At 53.9% G+C, this 12,266-nt stretch overlaps 1 protein-coding gene across 1 annotated transcript in view; it reads left to right on the top strand.

The window, feature by feature from the left end:
* Positions 1–12,266, top strand: part of Lipc (lipase C, hepatic type) — a 94,484-nt gene that overhangs the window by 80,140 nt on the left and 2,078 nt on the right. Inside the window, exons 5-9 of the mRNA XM_010641260.3 lie at positions 152–317; positions 2,899–3,132; positions 3,742–3,984; positions 8,736–8,853; positions 10,026–10,244. Coding sequence (XP_010639562.1) covers positions 152–317; positions 2,899–3,132; positions 3,742–3,984; positions 8,736–8,853; positions 10,026–10,244 — 980 coding nt within the window. The remainder of the gene's footprint in view (positions 1–151; positions 318–2,898; positions 3,133–3,741; positions 3,985–8,735; positions 8,854–10,025; positions 10,245–12,266) is intronic.

Raw genomic sequence — 12,266 nt, forward strand, 5'->3', positions numbered from 1 at the left:
CTGAGCTTCGCGCCCCTGCCGCACCCAGGAAGCCAGGGAGCCCACACGGAAGGGCGCCCCCTTGTGCGGGGAGTCAGTGTCACAGGCACCGCCCGCCCCGGAGCCCCAGCCTCCCAAGAGGACAGAGAGACCAGCTCCTCTTGGAGCCGAGCAGAACTGGCCAGGACCCCAACCCGCCCATCCCGTTGCTCTCTTCCAGGACTCCGTGGACTTTTCCCGGAGCAACGTCCACCTGGTTGGGTACAGCCTGGGCGCCCACGTCTCAGGATTCGCCGGCAGCTACTTAGGCGGGAGGCAGAAGATCGGGAGGATCACAGGTAACCGTGCCGGCCGCTCAGGCCCAGGCCCTGCTGCCCGGTCCGAGGCCCTGCTCTCTGTGGCCTCTCCTAATGCCCCAGGCCCTTCCCCGATGCCTGGAGTTCCTGGGAGGCCCCGTAACCTCTCAAACGCAACCACCCAGAAGAGTCCTGACCAAGTCATGCCAAACAGCGTTGCTGCCCGTCCCGCTCCCCACATGATCACCCCTCCTGGCTGTGTGCACAGTAGACCCGCTGTGCAGTTTCACGGCGAGAAAGTCGTATTTCTAATCTGCACTTTGAAGGCCCAGTGCGGATGAACTCGGGAAAGGAGAATCCCAGGCTCCATAGTGCCTCGGTTTCCACCTTTAGGAAGTGCTCCGGATTTTCTGGCACCCACTCAAGTTAAACAGGAAGTTCCATAGCCTACACCCGCTCAGGAATAGCCCAGGTTCCCAGGAAGAGCTGCGTGTGTGCAAGGTCCAAACCCCAACCTCACCCCACACTGCCCGGAACTGGGACCCACTGACACCTGCAGATGAGAGACCGGGGGAGAAGCCAGGCCCTTCCCAGCCACCCCCCGCCCCGCCCCGCAGTGCTCTGATTTGTCCTCCTGCCGTTCCCTCCCTGCAGCTCTAGACTTCAAAAATTACACACTTTGTCCCACTTGACAAACACACCACGGCCTCCTGTATCTTGGGGCCTTTGTATGTGACATCCCCTGTGCCCACCACCCATCCACCCAGCCTTAGCCCACCTACAAAACTCCTATTCATCCCTTAATACCCAGCAGGCTAAACAAAGAACATTTAAGAAAAACAGAGCTGTACTGACTTTGCTGTCAAAGAACTTTTTTAAAAAAATTATACTAAATAATGGGGTTAAGTGAGAACATCTTTTAAAACTTCTATTGCCTTCTATTACTATCCTTCATTTTATGAGGATTTTTTTGGGGGGGTACTGGGGATCAAACTTGGGACCTTGAGCTTGCAAGGCAGGTGCAGCACCACTGAGCTAAATCCCTGGCCCCTCATCCTTCATTTTAAAAAAAGACAACATGAGATCAACATGTGATATGTACCATATTTCCCTAAAAATAAAAACAAGTCTTTTATATATAAATTTTTGCTGCAAAAGATGCATTGGGCTTATTTTCAGGGGATGTCGGTTTTTTTTTTTCATGTACAACAATCTACCTTTATGAATTTATCCATGTACAACAATCTACATTTGTTCATGTACAGAATCTACATTTATTCAAATACACTCCTGTCCTTTTCCTCTGGAGCATCATCATAACTCTCCAAACCCCTAATTCTGGCCCGAATCTCTTGCAACTCCGTTTCCTGTAGAACCACTGGCCCCAATCTCTCCAGCAGCAGAGCTCTCCAAAAATGAGCACTTCCTACCCATGGAACCTGCTCATAGGGCATCTTTACAACACACAAGGTGTCGAATCACAAAGATTCACACTGGACACAGCCACATCCGCCAGTTACCAAGTGCACATGTTATCCGTTTGCTCTGTACTTGGCAATAAGTTCACCTGCTTACACAGACGTGTGCCTCTCGTCCAAAGGTGCCTGCTTGGGTATTTACAGATATTCTACTTAGTTATAATTTATAGGATCACTTATGTTAGGTATTGTCAAAAATGTTCATTTATATTTAATAATACATTAATATTATTATCTTATAATTCAGCCCACCGGCCCTGTGCTGCAAGTGTTACTAAAGGTGCCCATCTGGCTGAGGTCCTTTGTTGGGCTTCTGTTGGGGGTAGGCCTTGCTACCAGCATCCTGAAAAATCCTACTAGGGCTTGCTTCTGATTAGATCTTATTTGGGGGGAAAGGCAGTACACGCACCGATTGATTCCCCATGATGAATGTAATTATTGTGTATCACAAACATTGCTAATAAAGAAGGACAGGATGGTGGCAGACATTGAAACCAAGCAAACACGTCACTTCCTTATCCTCTGTCGCTCTTCTGATGGGGAAGCAGAATGGCCTGGCCGTGGCTTCCACCCCCCAGGTGCCCACCGCCCGACCTGGCCAGCAACACAGTGGCTGCTTGTGACAAGCGCTTCGGGCAGCCCTGTCTGCTCACTGCATCTCCCCCCAGGACAGTGTCTGCCCTGGACACTCCAGCGAAATGACACGTGTGTTTAGAGGAAGTGATGGAAAGATGGCAGCAAATAAATTCTTTCTTTGATGGGCAGGTTAGAACGACAGAAAATGAGCACATTGGGTTTTTTCTATGCAAATGGACACTCCTGAAAGTAGTTTGAAAGGTACTTAAAATTGATTTGCTTAAATAAATTAAGCGTTCCCCCATAACCTTCTTTCTACCATTAGATCATCTCTATAACCTCTTCCCCCCACCCCAAAATGCCCGGCCTGAGTTTAATTTTCAGCACCATGAATTACTGCGGTTTTACTATAAAAAGGTTACAGCCAGGTTTTCCAGGGAGAGATTAGGCCCTGGGCTGCTCTTCCTCCTGCAAGCTCGTAAATGGGGAAAAATAATATGAAACCTCTAAGAGCTCGTTTCTCCCACCCTCACCTTGCTCCGTCCACCCTCACCCTGCCTTCCCACTAGGGCTGGACGCTGCCGGTCCTCTGTTCGAGGGGACATCCCCCAGCGAACGCCTCTCTCCGGACGATGCTGAGTTCGTGGACGCCATTCACACCTTCACCCGGCAGCACATAGGCCTGAGCGTGGGCATCAAACACCCCGTCGCACACTACGACTTCTACCCCAATGGGGGCGCCTTCCAGCCCGGCTGCCACCTCCTGGACTTCTACAAACACTTCACCCAGCATGGCTTACACGGTGAGGTGGAGGCGAAGGGCCAGAGCACCAGGGCCAGCGTGCCGGGTGCCCACTGAAGCTTTGGGACCCGGGCAAGGGTGGGCTTGGGTGCGGTCCCCAAGCAGGCTGCTCCTCAGGCCACCGTTCTTAGCCTGTCTGGTCCGGAATACCCCGAAGTCCTCTCCAAGGTGCCAGGCCTTCTGGAAGTAGCGTGTGGAGCTGGTGGTTGTCTCTTCTCCGGAAGTTTGCTGCTTAGGGGCACCTCTGTTCTGACTCACGCATAGATCTGCTTGGGAGGGGCCTGGCTTCTTCATCCTTGACTAACAAGGTGATTTTACTGCCCTGCCTTGTTGAATAATTCCACCTCTCCTAGTGCTGCGGGGCACCTTTGGAAATACCTGCTGTACCACACTGTCCCTGAGGGGTTCTCCAACCCCTCAGTGCCGGGCTTTCCCCTTAGCTAGATGGTCCTGCAGGAGAACATCTTTATTTTTCCATCAATGAGCCCAAGCAATGCAACCCACCCCCACCTGCCACCGCCGCCCCTCTGGGGGCTGAGAAACCAGACAACCCTCTGAGCTGAGGCCACCTAGGGTCAGGGTGACACCATCCTCCTGCCCTGTGTTCCAGCCATCCCCCAGACCATAAAGTGTGCCCACGAGAGGTCTGTGCACCTCTTCATTGACTCCCTCCTGCACGAGGACATGCAGAGCACCAGCTACCAGTGCGGCGACATGGCCAGTTTTAGCCGGGGCCTGTGCCTGAACTGCAAGAAGGGCCGCTGCAACTCACTGGGCTACCACGTGCACCAGGAGCCACAGGCCAAGAGCAAGAGCCTCTTCCTAGTGACCCGCGCCCAGGCCCCCTTCAGAGGTGAGTGCCAAGCAGCCCCTCCATACCCACTGGGTGTTTCAGCTCTGCAGGATCCGACAGCCATAATGCCGACCTTCTTGTCCCGAGAATGGGCCACTACGTTGCCAAGGGCCGGAAGGAGAAGCCCTAGTAATTTCCCGGACAGTTCTTGGTTTGCCTCTGTGCTGTGACCCCTAGAATATTGGATACAGAAGGTCCCCACGGACACCTGGACCACCCCACTGTCATCGTACAGCGACCTGGACAATCTCCAGATGCAGACTAGAACCCAGTTCTCCCACGTGAGTTCTGGGCCCCAAGAAAAACAGAACTCCTGTTCAGGTTTGCAGCTCTTCCCTTCCAACTCTGGGGTCTGAGTCCGCTGATCATGCAGGATATCGCCGTCACACAGAGGCCTGGGCCTCCAGCCTTTCCCAGCCAGATCCTTAAGCTCAGGCAGAAAGCGAGTCCCTGCGCATGCTGTGTTGAAAAGGCTGTAGCCACGTCCTGGGCAGAGGCTGGCAGGGAAGCATGCGCAGAAGCCAATTTTCCTGGAGGAGAGAGGCCATTCGCATATCTACCTAATCCTTTGAACAGCTCAGGGGTGATTCCAGATCTTAGACTCCCACCTTGGGCAGGGCCAGAGGACTCGGGCACCAATTGTTCTCAGACACCCGGTCTGGAGAGCAGACACAGGGCCATTGCCACCCTCTGCACTGGCTGGAGTTTTGTACACATTGTAGACAACTCTGACTCCTGGGCAGCCCCAGCAGCACAGTAAGGTGGGCAGCACTGGTCATTCCCTGGTTTTAAAGAGGAGGAAGCAGGACTCTGTTATGCACCCACAGCCTTCGAGGAGGCCTAAAGTAGGGCTGTCTCCAGTCTCAGGCACCTTTGTTTATCCCTGTCCCGAGATCTGACTCCCAGGATACCTGTGTTTATCTGAACTCTAGTGAGCAGCCGAGTGTCCCTGACGTGAGCCACACAGGCCCAAAGCAAGCAACAGAGGTGTGCAGGCAGCAGACAGGTGCCATGGCGTCTGGGAAGCAGCTGGAACAAGTTCATGTCTGTCCTCCCTGAGGGGCCGGCACCCCCTCCCTGTCTGTCCAGTGGGGCTGGAGGAGCAGCCACAGGAGCAGCAAGGAGACCGGGGAGGCCTCCAGCCTCAGGAGCTCCTGTACCACAGAGCTGCCAAGTAGCAGCTCCTCTGTTAACCAGCTCCTCCTCTGGAGGGATGAAGTTCACTGATGATCCCATTCACTGGGCCTCTCTCTGAAGTCGTGGAAGGTCAACACAGCATGGCATTGTCCGGCCCCACTGTACAGATGGGAAGACCCAGCGTTTAGACCCCGCGTTGGGGACCCTGCCATCCCCGAGGAGCTCTTGGTTCTGCTTCAGCCCCTCTAGTGAGCAAAGTCCTTATCTGCCCCACCTAACTTCCTTCTGCAGGGAGCAGTGTCCCTAAGGTCACCTCGAGCTGCCCTGGAGAGGGCTGGAAGTGCCACCATAAGATCTGCCCGGGTGCTGCCATCTGCAGAGTGCTCTGCTGTCTCCTGTGGCGCTGCCAGCCATGGGTGGCGGTTCAGATCTAAATTTAAATGCTATAAGTTAAAACCAAAAAATCCAGTTTCTTAGTCATGGGAGGCTTAGATGCATGGCTGCTGCCATCAGAGAGCAGAGCAATAAGCCACTTCCGTCCTAGGAGAGGGTTTACTGTTGGTGTGGGTGTGAAGCCTGTAATTCCGGCCCATAACTCCCCACCGCAGCAGCCACAGTCATCTGACTTTGGCTCCAAACCTCCCTCCGTGGCCGCCTCTGGAGTTTTGATGAATACGTGTAGATCCCCAAAAGAGCGAGCGCGCCCAACTCTTGCGTCCCCAGCAGCCACAGTGCACCTCCTCCTGCAGCTAATTGCACTGTACAGCTCAGAACAGGGTCGACCGGGCAAGGTAAACATCGCCTCCTGACTATAGTTTCACAATGGATGACTAATTTAGCCTGCGTTCCTCTGGCTTCCAAGATATTTTGAGGGAACTATCAAAGGATCTATTTTCTACAACCATATGCCAGAACCTGGGTAAACACTGCTATAGCAGTCGCTGAAGAGGATTGAGAAGCGGGCACCAAGGAAGGGAAAGGAGACAGTGGATGGCCCACTTCTGTCCTCTCCCCCTCAGAGCCTGTGTGAAGGGAGGGCAGAGAGGGAGATGAAGTCCTGCTTAGCAAACGCCTGGACTAAGCCACCCTCGGAGCAGTGGGACCAGGTAACGGGAGATGGAGGTGTCACTGATGGGGGCTCGGCGGAGCTGGGTGTGCGGCACCCTCTGCCTGGTTCTCATCGGATCCACACAGCCATTGAGGAGAGACAGAGACAGAGAGGGAGGTGCTAAATCTTCCCAGAAATCCGTGGACATTCAGAGAGGCTGAGTCTTCCTCCCAGGGTCACGGCTTTGTAAGCGGCCAGCGCAGGGCTTGGCGCAGGGCTTGGTCCCAGCCCGGCGGGATTCCACAGCCCTGCACCTTCGCCCCATGCAGCATAAGCGGGAGTGCACTCCTGCCACACTCACTCGCCTCACCATGCTCGCTCCCCCTGGGCTCCCCTCACCTGCACATCCTCTGGTTCCTGTCCCTTGTTGCAGCCACACCTGGGCTGGCTTCAGCTCCTCTCAGCTACTTCTTGAAAGTTTGCGCTGACTTTGTTCCAGAAGAACCAGCAAGAAAGCCCAGGCTTGGGAAGGGGATGTGGAGCTTCGGTAAGCTTGGCCTTGCTGCCAGCTGCTCCTGCGGCCTTGACCTGGTGACAAAACCGATATGGGCCTCAGCCAGGGAGAGACAGGTGGGGACGAACCACGGAACGTGGGACCTCCGGGTGAGTTTCTAAGCTCCCTCTCAATGCAGCCTGGAGGGGTTCACACTCACACTTACACAGCGACCCCCCGGGGACCTCCCAGATGGGGAAACTGAGCTCCAGAGGGGTTGTGAGCGCAGAAGGCAGAGGACGACATTCAGGCTCCACCTCTCCATCCAGAACACACTCTCCCCAGTGCCCAAGCTGCACCCACTGAAGGAAGAGCTGGTACCAGAGACTGGGCAGAGAGAGTCCTCCCTGCCATGCACATGATTTCTGTCTCCACCCCAGGGACAGCAAGGACCAGTCCAGGTGAAACGCGGACTCCAAGAAAACAGCACATTCGCCAGGGCAGCAGGAGTGGGGTGCTCCCTGCAGAGGCAGGTGGCAGTAAGGAAACCCACAGGACTCTGGCTGCACCCCAAATCTAACAGCTCGATGGAACAAGGAAGCGACCAGGTCAGGAGAACTAAGCCACAGAGAAGGCAGGAGGTGCTACTGCTAATCATGGGGTGCAGCTGCTGCTCAGCCCCCGATGCAGGATACGGCAGAGGAAAGACCCCTGCTTCTCTCCTGCACCCTGATCTCCAGCTAGGGCCTCTCCAGGGGCTATTCAGCAAGGAAGACCAGGGTTCAGAGCTGGGCAGAGAAGTGCAGAGAGGAGTTAGCACATAACCTGCGGGTCTGTGATGCAGCTCGAGTCCGTGCGACACTTTTCCCCTTTCATCCAGCGAGCCCTGCGCCCTTGCAAAGATGTGAGCTGCGGATGTGATCCAAGACCTCTGTCAGGGTGTCACTCGTGGACGTCACTGCCCGGGAGACCAGACAGAAGGTGACAGACGGGGTCCCACGAGAAACTCTGGGGTCATGGGGATGTCACTGGGACACGGCAAGGCCAAGGCACTGCGGCTTCTAGTCCTCCGTGTTTTCTTTCATTTGCTTTGAAAGCTTTTGCTTTTTCCATTCTAATCAAACCACACTTATTGTGGAAAACATGGATTGTGCAGAAAAGCATGAAGAAGAAAATAAAATCGTCTCTGCTCACCAGAGCTGAGCACCGTCGGTATTTCTGTGAATTCCCCACTTCTCCGCCTTCTGTTTTGTGGAGTTGGTCTCCTACTAGATCTGCAATCTCATATTCTGCTGGATTTTTTTTCTTTTTCACGTTGTTCACCAACATTCAAATAGCGCCAAAAGAACCTTTTCGTGGCTTCCTAAGGGTAAATCACTCGGCTGGGAATATGAACTCAGATTCGGCAGACTGGCCTGTGATTGAAACTGTTTCCGGTTAGCAGCCACGGGACAATGCCAGCAACCCGGCTGCCCCTCAGCTTTCTCTGTAAGACGATGTCAGAGGGAAGACACAGCACGCACCCTGGAGAGTTTGCAGAGTTGTTGCGAAGAAATGAGAGGAACCATGTAAAGCAGCTCTGGGTCTGTGACACAGCAGAGCATTAAATGGTAGTTGACAGAGACAGGAGCGCGATGGAGAGTATTCTCCCTCCCCCAGCCTTCGACTTACCGATGGGCACCCTGGCCAAATGCCTGGAATTCTCCAAAAATCCGCATGCAGCAGACATGTTATATTGCAGTTTCATCACTTTTTCTTTCTTCTGCAGTGCTAGGGATGAACCCAGGCCCTACAGATGCTAAGCAAGCACTCCATCTCTGAGCTACACCCCAGCCCCTATTATTGCTATTTTATGGACACAATGTAAGTTCCATGTAGATATTTAGGGTAGACAGAGAGGGAGAACAAAGATAAAAAGCATTCAGAATCCCACTGTGGATGTGCTGTCGCCGACCTTTTGGTACCTATCCATCCAAACTTTTCCCCTGCATTTGAAAATTTCTAGATACGTGAGATTTTAAAATTATGAAGTCCTGCTTAACCTCCCCACCTCTTTCTCCCCACCCCCAATAGTTTATCATTACCAGTTCAAGATCCAGTTCATAAACCAAATGGAGAAACCAATAAAGCCAACCTTTACCATGTCGCTGCTCGGAACCAAGGAGGAAATGCAGCAGGTCCCCGTCATGCTGTGAGTACAAGGCCCACCCACGTGTGGGTCACCAGACTCGTCTTCCCCATGGGGCAGACCCGAGTTACGCTTCCCCACGCATCATGGCTGCCCCAGACACCTGTCTGAGGGAGCATCCCCCAAGCCCGGTCCCTCACATCCCTGTGTGCCGGGCCTGCGTGTGTGACGGAGAGGGGCCATGCAGGAAGAACACTGGCAGATTGGCCAGGGGAGGGAGTGTCCACAGGAAGATGCCAATGCCTTTCCACTGTGCTCTGGACACCACAGCCAGACCTGAGCCTGTACCATTCAGCTTGGACATGTGTCCCCTTTCAGTAGCCCACAGTGCTGGCCCTCCCGCCTGTCCTCTCTGTCACACACTTGTGCACAATGCTGGCAGCCGCCTCACCCTGAGGCTCCCAGACTCTCCGGGAGGTGACGCAGCCCTTCGCCACTCTAGGAGACCCTGGGCTTCTCAAAGACTGCGCGTGGGTCTCTGGCCATCACCCATCTCTACACCCTAAATCCGTGTTCCCTCTGCACCGTCTCCCTGGAGGCTGTTCTCAGTGGCAGAGAGGGAGCACAGCCCCTCTCCAGTTTTGGGGTGTTTTACTGTCTTAGAGATTAGAGAGGAAAGCTGTTTGTTAATGAGGCATCGCTGTCTGCACTGAGATCCTGCTGTAAACAGACACATCCTTTTTCCGTGTGGTCTTTCTGTTACTGTTAGGCTTTGTTGCTGCAGTAGATATTGATATGGGGAGGCAGAACTGAGAAGAACTGGCCTCCATGTCAATGGCCCACAAACAGCAGAACTCTTCCAACGCCATCGTCCAAGCCCCTCTCTCTCCTCAGGGGCTTCTTCCCAACAGCCGGGAAGAAATAGCCCAAGATGAAGAACATTCACTAGATTCATGACCGACCCTTTTATATTTTTAATTTTTTCTTTCGATTTTTCATCTTTGTTCGTACATGTTTGCAGTACAGAAAGATTATGTATCCGAGACTTGTACAGCCTTCCCAGTCCTGTCCTTTCTCATCCGGCCACATAGACTGCCATCTCTGTGACTAGGCCACAGAGAAATATGCCATCCCGAGTGGCTGAGGCGGCCTAACACATCCTGCATCTGCCAGAGCATCACTTTGCCATTACAGTGAAACTAAATCAGCTGTCTGGTTTCCTTTGTGTCTTCCAGGAGCGAAAGGATCACTAGTAATAAAACGTACTCATTCCTTGTCACCCTGGAGCTGGATATCGGCGAGCCGGTCCTGCTCAAGCTCAAGTGGGAGCACAGTACAGTGTGGGCCAGCGTCTGGAACACAATGCAGGCCGTCATCCCATGGGGCGGAGGGTCGCGCTCCTCCAGCCTCAGGCTGAGGACCATCCGAGCCAAGGCCGGGGAGACGCAGCAAAGGTGACCAGCACCAGCCTGGGCTGGGCAGTGTGGCAACTCTGTGCCCTAACTCCCTGTGGGAAGGAGGCAGGGATGGGGTGCAGACAGTCAGAAAGGTGCAGTGGCCATCCCGGGGTCCCGGGTTCCCACAGCCCCAGATGGAGGATGACGATTTGCACCCATCTTCTACCTCCCACCGACTGGGGCTAAGAGCCACCTCCCTCAGCAGCCCCAGGGTCCTCAGACAGCTGATCTCCAGGTGCGGCTCTGTGGTGCGGCTAGAAGATGCAGCATCTTTCGTCTGTTGTCTACCAGAGAAACACTTAACAGACTCCCATCTCAATTCACCTCTCCCTGTGGTTGTACTCTTCCAATCTTAGATGTCAAAGCATCTCTGGAAGCTTAAGGGAGCAGGGTGCATTTTCAAATGAGAGCCCTGAGAAATTCCGACGTGGGCCCATTAAGAAGTGCAGCCCCTTGGAGTTTATTGATTCCCCTGACCCCTGAGTCCCTAGGGACAAGAAGGGTTCGGTGGGGAGTGGCAGGGGGTTCAGCTGCTTCTACAGTCATCACAGCAGCGAGCAGGGATGGCCAACACACTTTGCCATGGCAACCGTGCCTTTCTCTAGTTTTGTTCCGTCATCCACAGGACAATTCTGTACCTTCCTGGGCGGTTCCCTGCTGCCGCCCTTCTGTATTCTGGAAACTTCTGTCTTCTCGCCTTCCTTTGCTGGGAAGCTTATTTTTCTCTGGGTTGCCCTTAGCAGAGATGGAAAACAGCAGACTTCTCACCTCTGAACCCCACACCTCCCTCAGCCTCGAGTTACTCTGCCAGGAGCCAGCCTGTGGCTGATTTATGCCCCCTGAGTCCCTTCTACCACCGCACTCTGAGATTTTATCTCTCTGGGATGCAAAATCCTGGCAATTACTAAGAGCATACTCTGCAGTCTGCCAACAGATTTCTCCACATGATCAATCGGAGAAAATTAAACTGCTTCTCTCCTCTTAGACACTTAACTCTTCTCGTGTGACTTTTCGGCCCTTTAGAGCCACCCTGCTTCTGAGCAATGCCCTCCCTGCATGCTTTCAGGTGGAAAACAATTCTCCCGTTTACTGTGACAAGTCTGTGTGCTTTGCCTTGCAGAGTGGTGTAAAAGACCACACTGCTGCCCACATGAATGCACACCCCAGGGGAACTAAAACAGGAAAAGAGGGAGGGAAAGACGGCATTCAGAGGGCTCCTCCACACATGGGCATCGGACTCCCTGACATTAACCTCACACAACCTGCCCAGCGACCCTGGCTGTGCAGATTAGGAACCCAAGGTCCCCAGGAGTCACAGCTTGGTGACCTCGCTAATGACTGTCCAAGCCCAGATCTGCCACGGGGTCAGCTGATTTATTGCCCGTTTGTTCTCCAGGCACTATTTCCAGCAGTTCCTTCTCCCTTTAGTCCCAGCCCCATTAATCTGACTTTCCTCAGACAAATCTAGCAGAGCTGTAGCGCTGGACGCTAAAGCGTGTGCATCAAACGTTCCCCCAACTGCAGCAGGTCTGTGTGTAAGGGGAGACCCATATTCTTCACGTTGTAAATATTAAGTGCCTTCCTTGTGCCTACACAGCACCAACTGCCACTGAGGGGCACCAAAAAAAATTCTGAGTGGTGGCTCTCAGCGTGAAGAAATTCCAGGCTCCAGTTAGGAAAACAAGCTGAACTAATTTTACTGATGGCGAGCTCCCTGCCAGGTTCTCACACTTTCCTGTACGAGGGCATCAACTGGGGATCATGTCAAGGTGCACATCCACCTGGGTAGGCGAGGGACTCGTGGGCGGGGATCCTGCATCTGCAACAAGTGTCAGGGGAAGCAGGGACTGCAGGCGCATGGCTGCTCTCTGAGGAGCAGTGTGCAGTCGGCACTGTCTTGGCGGTCTAAAGAGGACAGCCCAGTCCGGCACTGCGAGGCTGTGGACAGGCTGCACGCGAGTGCGGCAGTGCAGCCGGCAGAACCAGCGAGTCCTGCACCGCCAGTCCTCAGTACTCATC

The sequence above is a fragment of the Fukomys damarensis genome, unplaced genomic scaffold, assembly GCF_012274545.1.
Source record: "Fukomys damarensis isolate Sample0158 unplaced genomic scaffold, DMR_v1.0_HiC HiC_scaffold_25, whole genome shotgun sequence".
NCBI lineage: Eukaryota > Metazoa > Chordata > Mammalia > Rodentia > Bathyergidae > Fukomys > Fukomys damarensis.